Source organism: Coffea arabica, chromosome 5e (assembly GCF_036785885.1).
Source record: "Coffea arabica cultivar ET-39 chromosome 5e, Coffea Arabica ET-39 HiFi, whole genome shotgun sequence".
NCBI classification, from domain to species: domain Eukaryota; kingdom Viridiplantae; phylum Streptophyta; class Magnoliopsida; order Gentianales; family Rubiaceae; genus Coffea; species Coffea arabica.
In genome coordinates, this window is record NC_092318.1 from 2,069,070 (window position 1) to 2,091,341 (window position 22,272).

At 36.3% G+C, this 22,272-nt stretch overlaps 1 protein-coding gene and 1 non-coding gene across 2 annotated transcripts; one reads left to right on the forward strand and one right to left on the reverse strand.

The window, feature by feature from the left end:
* Positions 1–6,792: 6,792 nt before the first annotated feature.
* On the reverse strand, positions 6,793–11,184 carry LOC140006383 (uncharacterized). Its single transcript, XM_072048194.1, has 4 exons — positions 11,076–11,184; positions 8,284–9,236; positions 7,095–8,013; positions 6,793–6,974 (listed from the first exon to the last, which is right to left on the reverse strand). Exons 1-4 carry the CDS (start codon positions 11,182–11,184, stop codon positions 6,793–6,795), a joined length of 2,163 nt encoding a protein of 720 aa, XP_071904295.1.
* LOC113722772 (small nucleolar RNA R71) lies at positions 8,639–8,745 on the forward strand. Its single transcript, XR_003456822.2, has one exon. It is a non-coding gene; the product is annotated as a small nucleolar RNA R71 (small nucleolar RNA).
* Positions 11,185–22,272: the final 11,088 nt, after the last annotated feature.

Here is a 22,272-nt window from a genome sequence, read left to right on the forward strand (position 1 = left end):
TGTTTCTAGTCAAGGAGCCCAACCTTACAGTCACCTCGTTAACCCAGCGAAAGAAAGAATTTCCTAATAACTTCCATGGGTGGTCTGCTGAACGAGAAGCGCCCCACCAAAGAGTTCTGAAACGGAACAGAAAGCTGCTCTATTTCCCTGCGAGAGATGCGCAAGGCTGGCTCTCCTCTAAAGGTTGAGACCTCTCCCAAGGCTAAGGCATCAGTTTGTTTCGTATCATCTGCTAGTACTGATGCAAAGGACCTCAAAACTGAAGTCCCACTGTCCGGAAGCTTGTCAGACGGCCCACAGGCCGCCATCTCCGGCAAGTAGGGACGTAGAGCTGATGTCTATTTTGGCATAAACTTCGTTGAAACAAATTGACAAACAATTGAGGTGCAAGGCTACACTAATGAATTCAAACACCAACGACTAAAGTTTGGCGAATCCCAATTTTCAGCAGCAACAGATGCAAAGAAAATTAAAATTCCAGCAGCAGCAAACGTGAGGAAATTGAGTTTCTAACCTTGGAAAGATTGATGTTCAGTTATTCAGCAAGAATGAAAGCAGCTTTTCGAGTTTGGTGATGCACTTCCACCACCAAATTGACCACGAGCCCTACGATTTGGTTTTCTACATCCACGGTATGCTTAGCATGACATGTTGAATAGATGCAGCTCTGGAGTAGTGTTGGAAGGACTGTACGTTTTCTTCATTGGATCTGTCTAATGAGTGCCTAATAATGTATTATACTTTGATATTTGGCAAAATGTGTAAAAGTACTAGCATATCTTCTGAATTATATACAAAATAGCAACAATGTGGATCATAATTTTTATATGTTATACACTTAAACATAATAAGGTGATAAGATTTTAGTAACATATAATCTCTTATGGATAATGATAAGAGTTAAAATTGGTATTGATATACATAATCTTTGAAAATTATAGTTATTTTACCCTTATATTCAATTCTACAATCCTCAAATATATTCATAATATTCATGTAAGAATTTGTATACATAATTTTATCAAATTCGTTCTTGTACGCCAAATTTTTAGTTGTATTTAAAAAAAACTTATAGTATATGTACATACAATATGTTATATTATACTAGTGTCATGTTTTACTAAATATGTTTATATTTATAGATTTGTGAATTTGAGCTTAACTAATGATTTTATACATTGAGATTGACATTTTGCATTACTTTTAAGGTGAGAAATTAAAAAGATTTCATCAATTGTATAGGAACATTTCCTTCATTCTTCCAAATGAATAATTTCAATGTTTAATTTTCAAATCCAATTTTGCTGGCCATATAAAGATGATGACGTTAAAATACTATATGGAAACAAAATAAAAAGGCAAAAACTTGTGTAGACCCAATCTACGCACCTCACCCATAGACCGAGTGACTTAAAATTTGCCACACCATCTCACCAATTCAAGTATTAAATGCACAATGAAAATGTGAAAAAAGTTTGGATGACTAGGTCTAGTAGACCAGATCTATCCAAGTTTTTACTAAATAAAAAAGTCACAATTAGTTTATATATGTGATGCAAATGGTCCCCCAAAAATCCAAAATCTCACCTTTCATCAGCTAACTTTGTACAATGATACGAGGCATCGACCCATGGATTTTGATTCTAATTAAATAGCTTTAATGAAATAGCTCACACAAACAAAATTTTATAGGGTTACTAAATGCCATTGTATTTGGGGTTGCAGGCAATTAGTGTTCTAGTTTTTTTTTTTACAATGTTACTCTATTTCCTTATTTTGCTAATTATTTCCTTCTTATTCCTAGCATAAAACAAACAATTTTGTACTAAATTAGCCCTAATGAGTCAATTGGATGACATCGAAGTTTGCGAATTTTTATGTTGCGTGCAGTCATGTTGTTTTTTAGAAACTTATTGTAGAAGATCAAGTGTCTTCCACTCATGTTATCCCTTTGGAAAGCCATTTTTTCTCAAAAAATTTTTATATTTTCTGTGAACATATTTTCCAATTACTTTTTTATTTCAATACATCAAATCGTTACAGTATATTTTTTTACAAAATTTTCAAAAAATGACAATCCAAACGAGCCCTTAATGAATAGAATTGTTCATGAACATGTTTGTGTTCTGCACATTTGAGTTTGGAAAAGGCTCGATCATATGATAAATGAATCAAATTCGAATACAAAATTAGACTCATTTAATAATCAAATCAAGCATGAACCTATTCACAAATTGTTCAAATAGATTCATGACCATATATATAATTATAAAGAATAAGTAAATACAAATGTAAGTACCTTATATATTATTAAATATAAGTATATACACCTTGTATATTCTCTCAAAAATATAATTATACATAAAATTAGCATTATTTGAAACAAAACAAATGCAATTACACTTATTTTAAATCATGTATTACTTATAAAATATAAAATAAAATTATTTTCAAACTCAAATTCGAGCTCGAACTCGAACTCGAGTTCGAATTTGGCTTACTTGTTTAACGAGTCCAATTCGAATAGACCAGTTCGAATATTTATACACATTAACAAATCGAATCCGAACAACACTTATAGTTTATTTCATAAGCGATCAAACTTGAATCCTGTTCGTGTAATATATAGAAAAAATCTAACCATTAAATATTTGACTCAATACAACTTGTTAAAATCTCTATTCAGAGGGGTAGTTCTCAGCTACAAATTACTTAGAGAACGTCAAGTGGACTTTGCTAAATTGATACAGTTCACACTTGCAAGAGATTAATTTTTTTTTTCAGTGGAAGGGATTTTAAAAAGATTTTTTGTGCAATGCGAGGTACTATTTCCATCATTTTCCAAGGTGTATTTGATTGAACTGAAGTCTGAAATCTAAAGTTGAAATCTGAAATCTAAAATTTGAATCTATTAAATTATTGAATTGTTAAATCCTAAATCTGATACATTTGAGTGCATATCACATTAAATGATAAGTGAATAACTTATCACTTATTTTTTAAACAAGTTTTGCCTAAGAAATTTAGCATCACTTAATTAATTCAGATATTCAATTTGTCATTATCAAATGTGTCTGAGTATATTAAAATTTAAATTCATTAAATTTAAGTGCTAAATTGAGTTATCAAACAAGGCTTAAACTTCCTACCAGTTGGAACATTACTTTCCGTGTACCCTTCGCAGTTGGATGATGTGACAGGTGCCGAACCTGTGCAATAATAATTACTAAAAAGTCCTAATTACCACCTCAATTAAATAGTTATAGAACAAATCCAAGTACTGGAGCAGGGACCCTAGGTGTGCAATGGGTTACTTGATTCACCCTGTTCCCGAAGAGTTTGCTTGATCCGATATACCGGGTTTGTCTATAAAAATACTAATTTTGCGTACAATGGCAAGTAGGGTCGATTCCACAGGGAGCAGGTAGGAAATTATTTCTTTCCAAATCAGTAGAACAAAATTGGGGGATTTTCAATGGGAGGCAAACAAAAATAAAATAAAATAAAACAAACAAAATTCAAAACTAACTCACAAAGCACAATTCACTAAAAATAGAAATTAATAAAAGTCTACCCAAAGGATCAACTGCTCAGGCACGGTCCAATTAAATGCTCATCGATGCAAAGATATTTCACCCATTTATCACTAGGTTGGTTATAGTTATCAATAAGCTCTGACAACCAGTTCTTCCTTACCTTTTCGACAATCAAGGTATGACCATTGACTGCTTCTCTAACCGGATAACAACCCTAGGTACGACCGTAGGAATTTAATTACCCAATTGCAATAAAACTAGAAGAACCCAACCCTAACCAATAAACACGCTAAGAGGGTTTATTTAAATTAGATCTTGCGTTTCCCCAACATAAAACCAATTATGGTGGTTGCCACGAGGTGCTAACTAAATGAACAATTACGGATTCTATTTAATTAACATGGCAATAGGCTATTAAATTAAATCAAATACCCGGCCGTTGATATTCAATTAATAAAATACCCATGAACAATTAATTCAGAAAACACACGAATAGCAATAACTTGGAAGAAATAATGAAGATTCGATTAGATCTCACAGATATTATGGACCGCGCCCTCGCGTCGACCTTTGGGCAGAGGAGAGAATTAGCCGCTCCTCATCGTGTCAATCCCGCGTGATTTAATTGAATTCATTCAATTATTTGACGAAGAATTGGGGGAAGGAATTAATTGCAATAACAATAGAGAAGGCCCTGCTTTCGTCTTTGCTTCAGAATCGCAATTACAAAGCAAAAAGCTACGAAGGAACTGTCCAGCGGAAAAGTTGAAAGTCAAAAGAGAAAGGGACGTCTAGCGCCTCGGGCAAGAAAAAACCTAAAGCTCTTGTTTTTATTCGATGTAAATCTCCCTATCTAATTTGCTGCCCAAGAAGAAACAAAAGCGAAGGGAGCCGTCTGACAAAAAGTAGCCAAAAGAAAACTAAAGCTAGGGTCTTGATCCCTTCATTCTGAATCTCCTTTTTCTTTTTATATGTAGCGCCGCCCAGGAGAAGTCAAGAAGAAAACAAACGTCTGGCCCAATTGATTGCAACAAAAGCTAGCTTTTGGAGTTTTAATCCCATGCTCCTCACGGTTCACGTGTACCGCAGTCCGGCTTTCGGTTTCGTCCACCTTCCAAGGCGTGGCCACGTTCTGAAATGCAAGGTCTTCTGGAATTTTGCCTCGCGAGATCATTTTCTATGCCGACCACCTACAATGCACACAAATGTCGAATATGAGTGAAACTCCAGTTCTTAGCACCGTGAATAGTCAAAATTAGGACAAAATAACAATCCAAAATACGCCAAATAACCGTTCTATCAAATCCCCCCACACCTAGACAATGCTTGCCCTCAAGCATTTCGGAACTCATAAGTACAACCAAGAGAGCAGAGGCCATGTAGTAGTCTATACTAACACAAGCATCTAGGGTCCCTGACAATATCACCGAAGGTAAAACACACCGGACATGTTGTAATTCAAAGAATATATATGAATACTAGAAACGCTCAATTCAACATCACGAAATGCCATTACCATAGGCTTGCACGTTTATCACATCTCCACCACTTAAAAGTGAACTAAACACATAAATCAAAGGGACTTTATTAGGGTTGTAATGGGGCTCAGGTGAAAGGCGGGTTAAGAAGGTATAGGTAGGGGGTAAAGTGTCAAGAGAACGTCCGAAACTCACCAATAACCACAGTGCTTTACCGGAAGAGTTTCACTAACAAAGCAGTTTCCATTTGCTGTACACACTGTACAAGTGTTCCCAATTTTTTTTTTTTTTTTTTTGCATACTGCTCGCAAGGCGTGGGCACGCCTTGTAGCCCATAGTCCTCTGGTCACGAGGTCTCTTCAGAAGTTTTTTTTTTTTTTTTTTTTTCAGGAGAAAGTCCTGTAAGGCGTGGGCACGCCCTGTAAGCCAAAGTCCTCTGGTCAGTGGCCTTTTCCCAATTTTCCCTCCTTTACACAAGGATAGCATCATATAGCTCCTAATCTATCAGCACTTTCAATCCCAAATTCGTTTTCTTTGCGCAAATGATGGATTTCAGACATCCATTGACAACACAGGGATAAACAAGAAAGTTTAAAGAGGTCTTGGGTTAACAAATGCGGATATCAACCAGAAACGAAGGACAAAAGCTCAAATTGGTTCACTATTGGGATATAAAATGAGGGCTTGATTTTTTTAGATAGCTGAAGAGGGTTAAATCCTAAATGCCCTTATCATTTCAAATGCATCCAGTTCATCAAAATGCGGTATTGACATGTACAAAATAGCAAGTTCTAGAATGTTCATACCATGTGCGATACCCACTCAATCAAACAAAATAGAGCAAACAAGAATAATACGCTCAAGTAAGGCTCAAAAGCTCCCCAAAAGTTACAAAAATGGGTGAATTCCAGCATACTCAACATTCAATGACATTGCCAAGGGAAACAAAATGCACAGCCAGCATATACGACCACATACCCACTCACTTTGATTATGTCATTCATCACAGCAACATGCCCCAAAAAGACGACTAACTACAATGTTTTTTTCTTTTCATCATGTTTTTTTTTAAGAGTAACAAAGCAAAAAGAACTAATGAAAAAGAACTAATGGAAGCCACTCCCCCCACACCTAAGACCTACATTGTCCGCAATGTAACCTGGAAAAATAATTTGCAAGGCTAGAGGGAGCGAGAACTTCCCTGACTACTGAAAAGGTGCGGCTTGAGGTCGGGCAGCGTGCAAGCGGCGCGTGACTGGTGGTGCGCGATGTCTGGGCGGCGGATCCGGCGACGGCGGCAGCCGCTAGCAGAGGCGGCGCACGGTTGAGGCCGGCTAACAACGCAAGGGAAGAAGGAAGTGAACGGGCTATTAAAACAAAAACAAAGGAAACTTCAGCCGGGGAGAACTTAGACAGAGGTACTGGGCTAGACTAAGCAAAGAAGAAGACAAAGTGACGAAGTATGGTCTTGGTCAAAAATTGTCTTTGTTCTTTGACTTTCGTTATTGGAAGGGTTGGAAGGCGTGGGCACGCCTTGGAGAGCATGGTCTTCTGCCCACAACATCTAAATGATGTCCAAACGAATTTCCGTCAAGGCGTGGGCACGCCTTGGAACCCCTATTCTTCTGTCCAATCACCACACAAACAATCAAAACATTAAAATAAAACTGAAAAATCATAGAGTAAGGAAAAATGATCACAACTAATATTGTAATCCTTGGGTTGCCTCCCAAGCAGCGCCTTTCTTTAACGTCTTTGGCTAGACACAGCACCACTCTTTAGTCTGGATGTAATTGAATTTTCCTTGTAATTGGTGGCTCTCCTCCAGGATCCACATGGCCATTGAGTGCAACTTTTTTCCTAAATTTTCTCTCCATTTTTACCTCATGAATTGCTTTCATCCTATAGGACTTGCTCGCAGCAACCTTGGATTTACCCCTATAAGCAAACTTAGAAAATTCTTGCACAGAGGGATTAGTGGTATACATAGCAAACACAGAATGAGAGTTAACAGGATGTTTCATTGTATCAAAAATATTAAAGTGGACTGTTTCTCCATCAAATTCCATCGTGAGAGTACCCTTACTAACATCAATTTTAGTCTGGGCAGTACTCAAAAATGGTTTTCCTAGTATAATGGGTGATGGATTTGGGGCACTTCTATCATCCATGTAAAGCACATAAAAATCAGCAGGAAAAATTAATCCATCTACTTGCACTATAACATTCTCAACTATCCCATCCGGATAAGCACATGTACGATCAGCCAATTGAATTATTATCCCCGTTTCTTTTAAAGGTCCTAAATTTAGGGAATCATAGATTGACTTAGGCATCACATTAATAGAAGCTCCTAAATCTATCATGGCATTTTTGATATTAGAATGACCAATCTTACAGGGGATAGCAAACATACCTGGATCTCCGCATTTGGGTGGGAGTTTCCTTTGTAGTACAGCTGATACATTCTCTCCTACCATCACTCTTTCATCACCCCTTAGTTTTCTTTTGTTAACGCACAAGTCTTTCAAGAACTTTGCGTACTTGGGTACCTGTTTGATCGCGTCCAATAGGGGGATGTTTACTTGAATTTTGCGGAACACATCCAGGATTTCTTTTTCCTTCTCTACCTTTTTTGTCCTCTCCAGCCTGCAAGGAAAAGGAGGTAAGTTAGATTTAATAGTGGGCGGAGGAGTGAAGGTTACCTTAGGATCCTTGCGAATACGCCATTCCTCTTCAATTTCCTTCTTTATCTCCTCTTCACTTTTGCTTTTTGAACTTTCCACTTTAGGCCCTTCCAGTTCCTTGCCACTTCTCAGCGTCATGGCACTTACATTCCTGGGATTTACCTCGGGTTGCGATGGCAGTTTCCCATAAACGTGGGACTCCAAGCGGTTGATGGCAGTTGCCAGTTGGCTTATTCGAACGTCTTGGTCCTTCTTGTCAGCTTTGGTGTCCTGCTGGAGCTGCGCGGTATTCGCGGCTAAGGATCTGATCTCCTGTTGAAGTTGGGTAGTAGTCGTGGCCAGGTTGGTAGTAGTCGTGGCCAGGTTTTTGACTAGGTCCTCTAGAGAACTTCCTGAGTTCGAGGACGAGGGTTACGATTTTGGTTGCCATGGCTGGTGGAATCCTGGTGGACGATTTGGAAATGCATTTTGTTGCCTGTTCCCATAACTGAGATTGGGATGGTCCCTCCAACCCGGATTGTACGTATTGGAGTATGGGTCGTACTGCCTGCGGGGCGCGGGCACGCCTCCGGCCATGTTTACCTGTTCCGCCCCGTCCTCTTGCAAAATAGGGCATGAGTCAGTGGGGTGGTCCATGCTAGTACAGATTCCACACACCTTTGCTCGCGGCGTGTCTCTCATGGCTAATTGCCTAACAACAGATGTCAATTCTGACAGTTGCTGCTGTATGGATGAAGTCTCTACCTCGTTGACTCTACGGGGAGGGTTGCTCTCACGTAAACCAAATTGCTGGGAGTTCTCTGCCATGGCTTCGATGAGCTCCCACGCTTCCCTCGGTGTCTTGTTTGCAAGTGCTCCCCCACTCGCAGCATCAATGATACTCCTATCTGTTGATTGGAGCCCTTCATAGAAGTATTGGATTAACAGTTGTTCACTAATTTGATGCTGCGGGCATCTAGTGCACAACTTGTTAAACCTATCCCAGTATTCATTCAAGGACTCACCGGGATATTGTTTAATGCCGCAGATCTCCTTCCTCAAACTCGCAGCCCGGGATGCAGGGAAAATTTTTTCCAAGAATTTCTTTTTCAGCTGCGCCCATGTGGTAATACTACCTGCCGATAGGTAGTACAGCCAATCTTTAGCTGCATCTTTGAGAGAGAACGGAAAGGCTCTCAGTCTAATTTGCTCTTCAGTGACCCCAGGAGGTTTCATACTAGAGCAAACCACCTCGAACTCCTTAACGTGCTTGTGGGGTTCTTCACCAGAGAGACCATGGAAAGAAGGTAAGAGGTGAATCAGCCCCGACTTCAGTTCGAAAGCAGTATTTTCAGCCAGAGTGGGGAATGTGATGCATAAGGGCTGGTGAGTCAGCTCCGGGGCAGCCAGCTCCCTCAATGTTTGGGTGTTGGCCATGCTTACTTCGTCTTCCGCTGACTCGTTTACAGCAAATAAGTGCCCTTCTTTTTGCCTCTTGGTCTCTTGCCTCCGCCTACGCGCTGCCTTCTCAACCTCAGGGTCGTATACTAATTCACCTGTGCGAGAAGAACGGGGCATAAACTTGCAAAAATACCAAGAAAAATAGAATAAAATAAAAATAAAACAAAAACTGAATTTGAAAAGAAACAAATAATCCAAATGCCAGCTCCCCGGCAACGGCGCCAAAAATTGACAGGTGCCGAACCTGTGCAATAATAATTACTAAAAAGTCCTAATTACCACCTCAATTAAATAGTTATAGAACAAATCCAAGTACTGGAGCAGGGACCCTAGGTGTGCAATGGGTTACTTGATTCACCCTGTTCCCGAAGAGTTTGCTTGATCCGATATACCGGGTTTGTCTATAAAAATACTAATTTTGCGTACAATGGCAAGTAGGGTCGATTCCACAGGGAGCAGGTAGGAAATTATTTCTTTCCAAATCAGTAAAACAAAATTGGGGGATTTTCAATGGGAGGCAAACAAAAATAAAATAAAATAAAACAAACAAAATTCAAAACTAACTCACAAAGCACAATTCACTAAAAATAGCAATTAATAAAAGTCTACCCAAAGGATCAACTGCTCAGGCACGGTCCAATTAAATGCTCATCGATGCGAAGATATTTCACCCATTTATCACTAGGTTGGTTATAGTTATCAATAAGTTCTGACAACCAGTTCTTCCTTACCTTTTCGACAGTCAAGGTACGACCATTGACTGCTTCTCTAACCGGATAACAACCCTAGGTACGACCGTAGGAATTTAATTACCCAATTGCAATAAAACTAGAAGAACCCAACCCTAACCAATAAACACGCTAAGAGGGTTTATTTAAATTAGATCTTGCGTTTTCCCAACATAAAACCAATTATGGTGGTTGCCACGAGGTGCTAACTAAATGAACAATTACGGATTCTATTTAATTAACATGGCAATAGGCTATTAAATTAAATCAAATACCCGGCCGTTGATATTCAATTAATAAAATACCCATGAACAATTAATTCAGAAAACGCACGAATAGCAATAACTTGGAAGAAATAATGAAGATTCGATTAGATCTCACAGATATTATGGACCGCGCCCTCGCGTCGACCTTTGGGCAGAGGAGAGAATTAGCCGCTCCTCATCGTGTCAATCCCGCGTGATTTAATTGAATTCATTCAATTATTTGACGAAGAATTGGGGGAAGGAATTAATTGCAATAACAATAGAGAAGGCCCTGCCTTCGTCTTTGCTTCAGAATCGCAATTACAAAGCAAAAAGCTACGAAGGAACTGTCCAGCGGAAAAGTTGAAAGTCAAAAGAGAATGGGACGTCTAGTGCCTCGGGCAAGAAAAAACCTAAAGCTCCTGTTTTTATTCGATGTAAATCTCCCTATCTAATTTGCTGCCCAAGAAGAAACAAAAGCGAAGGGAGCCGTCTAACAAAAAGTAGCCAAAAGAAAACTAAAGCTAGGGTCTTGATCCCTTCATTCTGAATCTCCTTTTTCTTTTTATATGTAGCGCCGCCCAGGAGAAGTCAAGAAGAAAACAAACGTCTGGCCCAATTGATTGCAACAAAAGCTAGCTTTTGGAGTTTTAATCCCATGCTCCTCACGGTTCACGTGGACCGCAGTCCGGCTTTCGGTTTCGTCCACCTTCCAAGGCGTGGCCACGCTCTGAAATGCAAGGTCTTCTGGAATTTTGCCTCGCGAGATCATTTTCTATGCCGACCACCTACAATGCACACAAATGTCGAATATGAGTGAAACTCCAGTTCTTAGCACCGTGAATAGTCAAAATTAGGACAAAATAACAATCCAAAATACGCCAAATAACCGTTCTATCATGATGTTTCTAGGAAAAAAGTTACTACCGCTAGTACTTGCCACGATGAATTGTATAATGACCTGGTCTACTGGCTTCTCTAGAGTCGTCAAACTCTATCATATTAGGAATGGCAATGAAGCCAGGGTGGAGGCCAGAGACCCCATCCCATCTTGTAAAACTTTCCCCCATCCCTGCCTCATCCCTCGCCACCCGCGCACACATCCTCCCCCCACCTCCCACCCTGGTCCCATTGATTGCAATAGATGTAAAGTTGATTAGATTTTCATAGGCCATAAAAGAGAAAATGGAAGTGAGGAACATGAGAAAACTGCAAAAGTCCACTATTCTTTTGTAGTTAACTGATAAAATTTCACAAGCTAACCAAGTATGAAGTCAGAATTCAAACACAATAAAGCCAAGCCCTTCATGCAATCCAATGGGGAAATATAAACAAAATTATGGGTATTTACCTTTATTATTAACGATTTTAGCAGTTGTGCTGGCAGATTTCAGTGACGGCAATGGTTGATTCGAGATACACAAAAATCGTGTGTGTTAATTGTCCATAAGGGAGAGGGGGAAATTAAGGTGAGACTTCTACAGGTAGGTATGTGTGACAGTGTTCAGTGTTAGCCGAGAGAAAGGAAAGAGAAGGAAAACTAGGTTAACTTTATTTTTTTGGAGAAGTATGTTAACGTAAATCTCAGATTTTATGAACATCATTTTATTTTTACTACAGGAAAAGCACAGCTTATAGGTGCCCAAATTAAGTTATTTTTATTTAAACCAATGGAGGTTATTAGAAAATTTATTTTTTTGCTCCAAACCAAAAGAAAAATAAAAAGATTTTATGAATATTTTGTTTTTAAAACAAACCAAAAAGTTATTGGAGGTTAAAATAGTGGAAGTTCTTGAACTCTAATAGTTATTTTTAGTAAATTTTTACTTTTGTGAGAATAAAATTTAAAAAAAATAAAAGATGACAAAAAATTTTAGTTGGGCATTTTTTTTTCAGTATATATATATATATATATATATCATGTTAGCAAGTTAGAGGGTGAAAGTCGGAACTAGTACTCATGGTTAGTTAGCACAAGATAAGATGTGCATAATAGTTTAAAAACATGGTTAGTTAGTTCAAAATAAGATCTGAGTAATGCCTGCGTGAATCATTAGACGATCACTCAATGAGATTTAGTAAATCAAATTTGATTACAATGAAAAAAATATCAAAGACAAATAGCAAATAGCAAGCATTCTCAATTTCAAATTTTGTATGCTCGGTAACTTTTTCACATGAACAAAGCTCAGTTTTCAGAATTAAATCAGAGGTTGTTTTTCCAAATCCCACATTAACTGTTTTACATTCCACATTTACAAGGGGAAAATTTTTTTATTCAAGGGGAAATTCCAAAACTTACAAGGAGGAAGAGGATTTGACAGTCAAGTTAGTTTTCAAACATTTGTGAAATATGGAGCTTCATTTACAATTTAAAGTTTTTGATTTACTTTTTGAAACATTTGTAAAATAATTTAACACAATCAGAGGAATGGATATCAAGTTTTTCATACTCATATTCATTGTATGATAAACAATTATGACAATATGGTCCGTTACTGAGAATACTGATTCTATGATGGAGAGGACTCAAAACATCTTGTTGACATTCAAAAATATTAAGTTGTTTAGTGATGCATTTTGTGTCAGTTGATGTTTCTTAGCATATGAAGTTTTTTTTGCAATCGAAAATCTTGCATAAACATACACTTTTTTTTTTCTTTTTCTTTTTTATAGATCTAGAAGTCATGCAAGTCGACACACCACTTCCATTTATACATATAATTTTATGTATAAATTATCCTATAACATGCACTAAAATATATAATATAATACCTACTATAATATGTATGATTAGGATTATCAATAGGTTGAACTGGCATGAGTTCGACGGCCTGTTCAACTTGAGAAAAGTATGATTGAGTAAGTACACGCGATTGGACTGGGTAGAGTTTGGGTTGAATATAAGACTTGATTTAAATGTGAGTTGAGCCTGGGTGTCATTGGACTCGATCCAGTTAGAATCTAATCCATTAAAGGCTATGCTTAAAGTGTATGTTTTGTTTGTAATAATGTGTATATTATGGTTAAAAGTGAGCTTGGGCCAATTGTGAAATAGGCCTGAAGCTCTAATTATAATGTAAGTTGAGTACGAGCTTTACCCTATGACCCGATATTCAAATCCCGAAAGCCCAACCTTCCACATTTTTGTGAGCCGAGCAACTCATACACACACATATATACAAATACTCATATATATATATATATATATGCATTCTTGTGTCTGTTATGTGCTTGTATATATATTTGTATGTGCATGCATGCGTGCATGTGTACACACCCTTTTCCTTCCAACATTCTCTCACAAGTAGGGGGTGAGCAAACGGTGCATATTCGGTAATTCGGTTATATGAATTCGATAAATTCGGTTATTTGACTTACAGAAATCTAAACCGCTTTCAAATTCGAATTGGAGATACCCGAATTCATTCAATACCGAATTTGAATTCGGAAACGGTAATGAATTCGGTTAACCAAATTCATTTAAAAAAAATTTGCTGAATCCTTTAATTGTAGTTTCCGGCCTAATTAAAATAATAAGTACAAATGATGCATATATTTCATGAAAAACATCAAAAAACAAAGTCAAAATTATTAATGTAATAATAATTTTATTTCAAAAGTAAACTAAACCATTTACAATTACTCATGACGAGTTTTCATAGTTTGATAACGGTTTACAACCTTTTCATTTTGAACTTCACGAAATATATTTTTCTCAATATAAGTAATTAAACAATTATTCATCCAAGTGTTTTCCATTTTATTTTGTAATCGATTCTTCACTATATTCATTATTGAAAAAACCCTTCTTACGGTAGCTGTAACAACAGGTAAAATCAAAGACAACTTTAAAAGCATATAAACCAATAGATACACAAAACTCCAGGGAACACACTTGAAATTACATCAAATTTTTATAGGTATTATAGAAATTTAAGGGGGGCAGTGCGGGCCTATAAACCATTAGATACACAAAACTCCAGGGGGCACACTTGATATTACATCAAATTTTTATAGGTATTATAGAAATTTAAAGGGGGCAGTGCGGGCCTATAAATCAATAAACACACAAAACTCCAAGAGGCACAGTTGAAATTACATCAAATTTTTATAGATATCATAGAAATTTAAGGGGGGGCCCCAGTGCCCCCAGCGTAAATCCGCCACTGCTATAAACAGATGTAATTAAAATTAAGTTTTTAAACTAGGCTTCTAGGCTATGAGGCCTCACAAGTTTGTGTCTCGAACAGGTTTGTCCCTGGTGTAAATAAGTAGGATTTTGGTGTAAATAGTTTTGGATATTCAAAAGTTAGAGTTTGATGTAAATGAATTGGATTTGGCTGTAGACGAGATGGATTCGAGGGTAAATTAGGTGCAGTCAATTTGTCATCCTTTGACATAAATATTTTCGATCATAGTGTAAATTATAATTTTACCCTCAAATTGCATGGAATGCAACTTGTGAGGACTCGTCCACCAGCCGTAGGGCTGAATCCATTGTTCGTTATGTAAGTTGCATACATCTGCATGCTAAGTGAATTACGCCTATCTCAAAATATAAGGAGACCGTGATTAAAGTATTTGCCAAAAAAAGAAAGGGATAGACATGGAAAATTAGAGGTTTACTCATGGACTACTGGAGCAAATTGTAATGTCTTTCTAAAACTAGTTCTTGAAAGAAAAATGATATAGAAGTACAAGACTGTATTGAGTCAAACCAGAAAAATTCAAGAGAGAATTCTATAGAAATAAGTTTACATAAATGGGTATCAAAACTTGAAGAATTCAAGGCGTGTAATCACTTTCCTTGAAGTTTGATTGCCCCCACTATCTTGCTAATCCGGTTTCTGGGCAAAAACTCTAGGATACAATGAATTCTAATTAGACAACCAAGTAGCAAGTTCTTGGATTTGTCTAGTCAAGAATAAAAATGCTTAAGTTAGTTTTCTAGTGTTCAACACATTGATTTATACACCCACAATATTCAGAAAACTGTTAGAAACTGTTCACATGTAACCTTTCAAAGGAACATGAAGGCGTGTAATCACTTTCCTTGAAGTTTGATTGCCTCCACTATCTTGCTAATCCGGTTTCTGGGCAAAAACTCTAGGATACAATGAATTCTAATTAGACAACCAAGTAGCAAGTTCTTGGATTTGTCTAGTCAAGAATAAAAATGCTTAAGTTAGTTTTCTGGTGTTCAACACATTGATTTATACACCCACAATATTCAGAAAACTGTTAGAAACTGTTCACATGTAACCTTTCAAAGATACATGAAGTTTCACTGTGAAAAGGTGCTTCAAAAGGTGCAAACCTTTCCTATTTTACAAACTACATTAACAATCCCCCACTTAGTTTGCAAAATAGAAAGTCAAACTAACACTGAAAGTTCATGCATCAAGGAAAGTAACTCTCGTCTTAAACTCCCCTTGCTGAAAAATTAAGTTTCGGTCAGATTTGGGCGTTCCGGATTAGACGTGGGCACGTCTAACTCATAAGAAGTCTTCTGTTTTGTAATTGGAACTCTGATCTTTAAGCGTGATCACTTAACGTGGGCACGCTTAACTCCTAAGGAGTCTTCTGGTCACCAAACCGAAATACACATTTAAGTGAAGCCCTTGGTGGCTAGATTGCTTAAACCAAGATTCACAAAAATAAGAAATATTACATACATGATTCATGTAGCATTTATATATTCACAACCATCTGTAGCACTATTACTGGCCATGTGCTCATCCTATTCATGATCATATACAAGAGATCACCCAAAACTCTTGTTAGAAGCGTCACCACTTCTATGACCATATAGGTAAACTATATTTCTAGTTTAAAAAAAAAACACAAGAAATATGTTTATTAAGAGTTACTTCTCATCCTACTCACTTAAGAGTAACACATAACACTACTAATTGGAATGGTCTACACACAAAAAACGTAGTGTTTACTATCACTTGAAGCAACTTGTTATTACCCTTTAAACCTTCCAAACTAGGGGTAGTACTAGAAGAAAGGTTGGGTTACCATTGCTAAGTGACTTTAGTATAAGGGTTTTAATCCCATTCCGAATGTTGTCACATTCACTAACTCTCTTGTTAGGGTTTAGTCAATGGATCCGCCAAGTTTTTGTGTGTTCTTACAAACACAATACTGACAACATCACTTGCAAGCATTTGTCTTATAAATGCATGTCTCAAACTTATATGTCTAGACTCACCATTGTAAACTTTATTCAATGCTCTAGACATAGTAGCTTCACTATCACAAAAGATAGTTGTTAGAGGCATTGGTCTAGGCCAAAAATCAATATCGAGTAAAAGATCTCTTAGCCACTAAACCTCTTTACAAGCTGAATATAGTACAATAAATTCAGCTTCCATGGTTGAATAAGTTATCACCGTTTGCTTCTTTGAAGCCCATGAGATAGCTCCACCACCAAGCATAAAAATCCAACCACTAGTCGGTTTTTGCTCACTAATACTAGTAATCCAACTAGCATCTGAAAACCCCTCAAGAACACTAGGAAAACTATTATAAAAAAGCCCAAGATCTTTGGTTCTTTTAAGATAACCAATCACTCTACAAATAGTTTTCCAATGATCTTTACTTGGATTTTTAGTGTATCTAGCTAGTCTACAAACGGACTATGAAGTATCCGGCCTAGTGCCTCGTTGCATACATAAGACTACCAATAATACTAGCATATTCTAGTTGAGCTATTGGTTTACCTGTATTCTCATACAGCTTAAAGTTAGGATCAAAAAGGGTGCCAATTTCTTTCACACTTAAATGTTGATACTTCTTTAATATTTTCTCAACGTAATGTGATTGAGACAAGGCAAAACCCCCACTATGTCTTTTAACTTTAATCCCCAAGATAGTATCTACTTCACCAAGATCTTTCATCTTGAACTTAGAAGATAAATACTTCTTAGTTTCTACTACACCTTTAAGTGTAGCACTAACAATTAGCATGTCATCCACATACAAACAAATAATCACACTATACTCACTATTGGATTTAGAATAAATGCACTTATCAGCATTATTGTACCTAAATCCACTAGAGAGTAAAACAGATTCGAATTTCTCATGCCATTGTTTTGGAGCTTGTTTCAAGCCATATAAAGACTTCACTAGTTTACACACCTTATGTTCATTACCCGGGAGTACAAAACCTTCCGGTTGTTCCATGTACACCTCCTCGTTCAAATCACCATTTAAGAAAGCTGTTTTAACATCCATTTGATGCACATGAAAGCTAAAAACAGAAGCTAAAGCTAGTAGTACTCTAACAGAGGTTATCCTAGCCCACTACAAGAAAATTGGTCATCAGTGACAACTTTTCTCTGTGACGAAAAAAAGTTGTCACAAAAGGAGATCCTTTATTGACAACTTTCTAACTCGTCACAAACCTCTAATGGGAGCCAACTCATTTGTGACGACTTAGAAAAGTCGTCACTAGTAAATTCCCGCCAAGATTTAGCAAGAGCGCGGGAGTGTTTAGAACACACAATAGTGACGACATTAAGAACATCATCACTATTGCTTGGCCTATTTACGGACCATTTTTTGTTGTCGTCACTGATCACTTAAAAAAAAGTTATTAGTGACAACATTTTGTAGTGATGACAATAAGTCGTCACAAAAGGAGCTTCTTTAGTCGCGATACCTAAAGTTGTCACAATTGCATCAAAGTAACTAAATGTTTAGTGACGACCCGTTATTTTCGTCACAAACTACACTGCAAGAAATATGGTCATTAGTGACAACATTTTCTAGTGACGACAAAAGTTGTCACAAAACGTGGGTGTTTAGTGACGACAAGGAAAGTTGTCATAATTGCTTAAAGCAACTAAGTCTTCAGTGACGACCTTGAAAAACGTTGTCACTAAAATGATCTATATAGTGACAACTTCTAATATCGTCACTGTCACTCTACCAATTCGGATTTAGTGACAAGAATTAATCGTCACTGTTTAAAGTACTTATTTCTAAGTCACTTTCATTAATTCTACTGTGCCACCCTAACTTTTGCGATTTAGCCCTAAATGTTGTAAAAAATTCCATTAATTCCATTATAATACCTTAACTTTTACAATTTAGCCCCATATGTAGTACACCGATTTCTTTAATTCTATTATTACTCCCTAACTTTTGTAATTTAGCCCCATATGTAATTCACCAATTTCATTAATTCTACTATGGCACTCTAACTTTTGCAATTTAACCCCCATATGTAATACACCAATTTTATTATTTCTATTATGGCACCCTAACTTTTACAATTTAGCCCCTATTTTTTTATTAGGAAATTGCGAATGGTATCTTGATAAACTATGCATAAATATTTTATAATTTTCTCAAACTTAAGTAATAATTTGTTATAAACTCTAAAGATATATCTTTCATTATAATAGTTATAAGGCAGGCAGGTCTTTTTATCAATGGAATAAGAAATTTATGCCAGATTTATCCTTTGTACTACATGCCAAGTAGTATTAGCAAAGGAATAACAAAGTACTACAAAGTAATTAACAAAATAGCCTTCAGGGAGTGTAGTTTATGGGCAAATGAACATTATCTATTCGGCATTTTACTCTCAAACATATAATTTATGATAAATTTATAAATGTTTGTAAGTAAAATTCAAAAAGTGTTACACTGATTTCTTACAAAACGAAAACTGACAGGTTATCTTTTCAACATAAATTAAATTTTTTTAAAAAAGGAAATGGCCCATAAAGTACCAACTCTTTGTGGGTTTCTTCCATTACATGAACAAATATTCTGCTCTTTATGGGCATTTCACTCTAAATCATTTAATTTATGTTAAATACATAAATGTTTGTAAGTAAAATTCAAAAAGTGTTGCACTAATATTTTTATGAAAGGGAAACTGGTAGGTTTTGTATTTAACATAAATTAAATATGTGAAAGCAAAAAAAAAAAGAAATTACCCATAAATCTATGTCTTGCAAATCTATACTAGTAAAATAGTTTCAAACAAAATTAAACATTAAAATAAACTGTAATTTATACACATTAAAATATCTGTAATTTATACACTTTTTGCAACTACTACTTTGTGTTTTCTCTATAATGAATTTTTTAACTATTGAGAACTTAAGTTTTGTCTTGCAAATCTATACTAGTACAATAGTTTTAAACAAAATTAAACATTAAAATAAATGTTTGAAAAAGAACAAAAGTACATTTATCACTTGCAGTAATGTAACAAAATTTTCTCAACCATTATCAATATTTTCACAAAAGTATTAAAAACTAGCAATTGACAATATTAAAAACTAGCAATTTAATTAGTGACGACTTTCCTTGTCATTATAATCTTGAATAAATTAGTGATAACATTATGTCATCACTAAATTTTCTTTGATTTTGACTTAACAATAATGTCTTATTAATAGCATTTGATTATTTTTAATGAAAGTCTGTTATAACCATAGAATTTGACTTTCGTTATTTTCAATTAATGATGTATTTTAGTGCTGCAATTATAAAAAATTGCAGGGCTAAAATATTTGCAAATTATAAAAGTATATTTTCACTTATATGTAATTAACAAATTTTGCCACCTATATTGATGAAAATTTGTGTTTTTGTACTAAAAAATAAAGAATAATACTATAGCAATAAAATCTATGCTTCAAACCAAATTAAAAATAAAAAAAAGCATGATGATTGGTCTCAAATGTTGGGAAAATGATTATCCCAAATAATATTTCGCTTGCATCATAAACACATTTTCCAACCCACCTTTTTATATTTCCAACCACCTTTTTATCTCACATACATCACATCACAAAAAATGCTACAGTAATTATTCCAAATAATATTTCAAATAACACACTATCCAAACAAACCCCATATAATATTTCATATAATTTGAGTTTTATTATTTTCAATTACATTGTAGACACCAAATTTTTGATTTTTTAACTTTATTTGTTTAATTAATTTAATAGGTTTATTTGTTTCAATTCTAGGGTTTTTTTATTTTTTATTTTATTTTTTTTATTTTTGTTCTGGTTTATTTTATTTTTTGTCTTCATACTAAATTTCAGAAAACAAAGAAAAAAAGGAGAAAAAGAGAAAAGAAAAAAAAAAGAGTGAAAGTGACAAGTGGGGAGGCATGCATTTGGACAAGTGTCTCTTTTATGTTAGGGACACTTGGTAAGTTTAAGGAATTTTTGGGGGAAAAAAATGAAAAAAGGAAAAAAGGAAAAGATGGAGTTTTTAGGGCCATAGGAGAAAGAGAGCAAGGAGAGGCTTCGGACACAAAAAAAAAAAAGGGGAAAGAAAGCTAAGCAAAGGGAGCAGAGGGAGAAAAACAGAGAGGGGCGGCTAGGTTTTGGGCATGAAAGCTTCGGCGAACTGGGAAAGAAAGAAAAAAGAAGAAGAGCGCGAGGGATAAAAAGGAAAAGCAGAGGGAAAAGAGGAACCAGGCGGCGGGCTGAGCAAAAAATGGAGGAAACAAGCAACGAAAAAAACACACAAAAGGGAAATGGGGGTTTCAGCTTCAATCATCCGATAAAAATTTTTCCAATCACCACTGCCAAATTTCCCACCACCTCAACCGGCTGCCGGCTGCCACCACTCTCTTTCCACCCTCCGTCCTCAAATTCCCCCCAATTTCCCCAAACGAATCCTCCACAAAAACCCCTCATTTCCCATTCTGCTCCTCCCCACTTCTAATACAAGCCTTTTCTGCCAACGCCTCCACCACAGCCCTTCCCCTTTACCGCCGTCTCTATCCGCGCCAAGCCCAAAAAAAAACTCATCCTCAGCAACCTTTCTGTTCTCGGTGAAAAGGGCAAGAACAGCTACGACGTCGAGACTCTCATCAAATTCTTCTCCACCTGCTCCTCTTCCGTGGATGGCTTGAGCAGCAACAGCAGCGGAGATTTCCAACTCACCGAGCCGTCACCACCCATCGGATATCCATTGCCGCCTGCGAATTTCACCAAGAAAGCCTTGTAAGTCGTCTTCCCTCTTTGAACTTCAGTTCCCATTCAAGCACAAACGTCTGAGCTCCCAAAGCATGTTTTCCGTGTCTCTGTTAGTACAATTTTCTTGTTGATTGTTTATGGTTTTAGAATATACAGGCTCTAGGTGTCGATTGGACTGATTTATCTCGTGTTTATAACAAATTTTGGGCTAGTCATAACCTCAATTGAGCACAATATGCTGAAGTTTTTCACGCCCATTTAGTGTTTGATAAAATGCCCGAACGGAAATCTTGAACCAAAAGAGGAGATTTTATGTTTTTTTAATTTGAGAGAGACTCTGGCCAGTCCAAAGCATATATTTTTCCAAATATGGAATCAATGTCCCCTTGTGTCGAGAAATTTGATTTTATTTGACAAAACAATTGGGAAAATAGTTTTTTTTCTCTAGCTATTTATCAAGAAAGAGCATAACATACTATTCACTGTTTTTGAGTTTTCAACATCATTCGTATGTTAATATGAAGCTTCATATATAAGGTAAATATGCAAATCCACCGCTGGAGAGAATTCGACATGCTACTTTTCGGTTTTCTTGGTCAATCTTGTTTTCTTTCCGTGAATGAGAGTATATAGCCATGAGAAGTGAAACATAAGATGTTCCCAATGTTGCCTCAATCTTGTTTTCTTTGTTGTTATTAGCAATAAAAGATGTTTAATATTCCAAATTCTGTAAACAACCTGCTATATTGCTGAATAATGTTACAGATAGAAGTGTTGAATTCTAGAGGGGCAACCCTCTCTTTTGTTCTGTACTTTAGTTGCTGCCTCTGATGCTAAGCGGATTTTGTTCTGATTTTAGGCTTCTCAAGAGCTTAGCTTTTTTGCAGCTGGCAATGATTTTAGGCACTGGAGAAAGAAAATAGTGAAGATGGAAATAATTCTGATTCTAGCAGTTATTCTAATGATAATGAGGACGAAAGGCCGGAGAGCAAATCTATCACCACCTCTTGGCCTCAAAGTTACAGGTAGTATCATCTTATCGCACATATCTATATTTGTTTCTTTCTACATCTAGCTATGGTGTTCTCTATGTTTGTTCTGTTCTTGTTGTGCAGATTCTGTATTTAGCAGTGAAGCACTTGGTTTCTTGAATGCTGTTATATTTATATGGTACCAGATATTTAG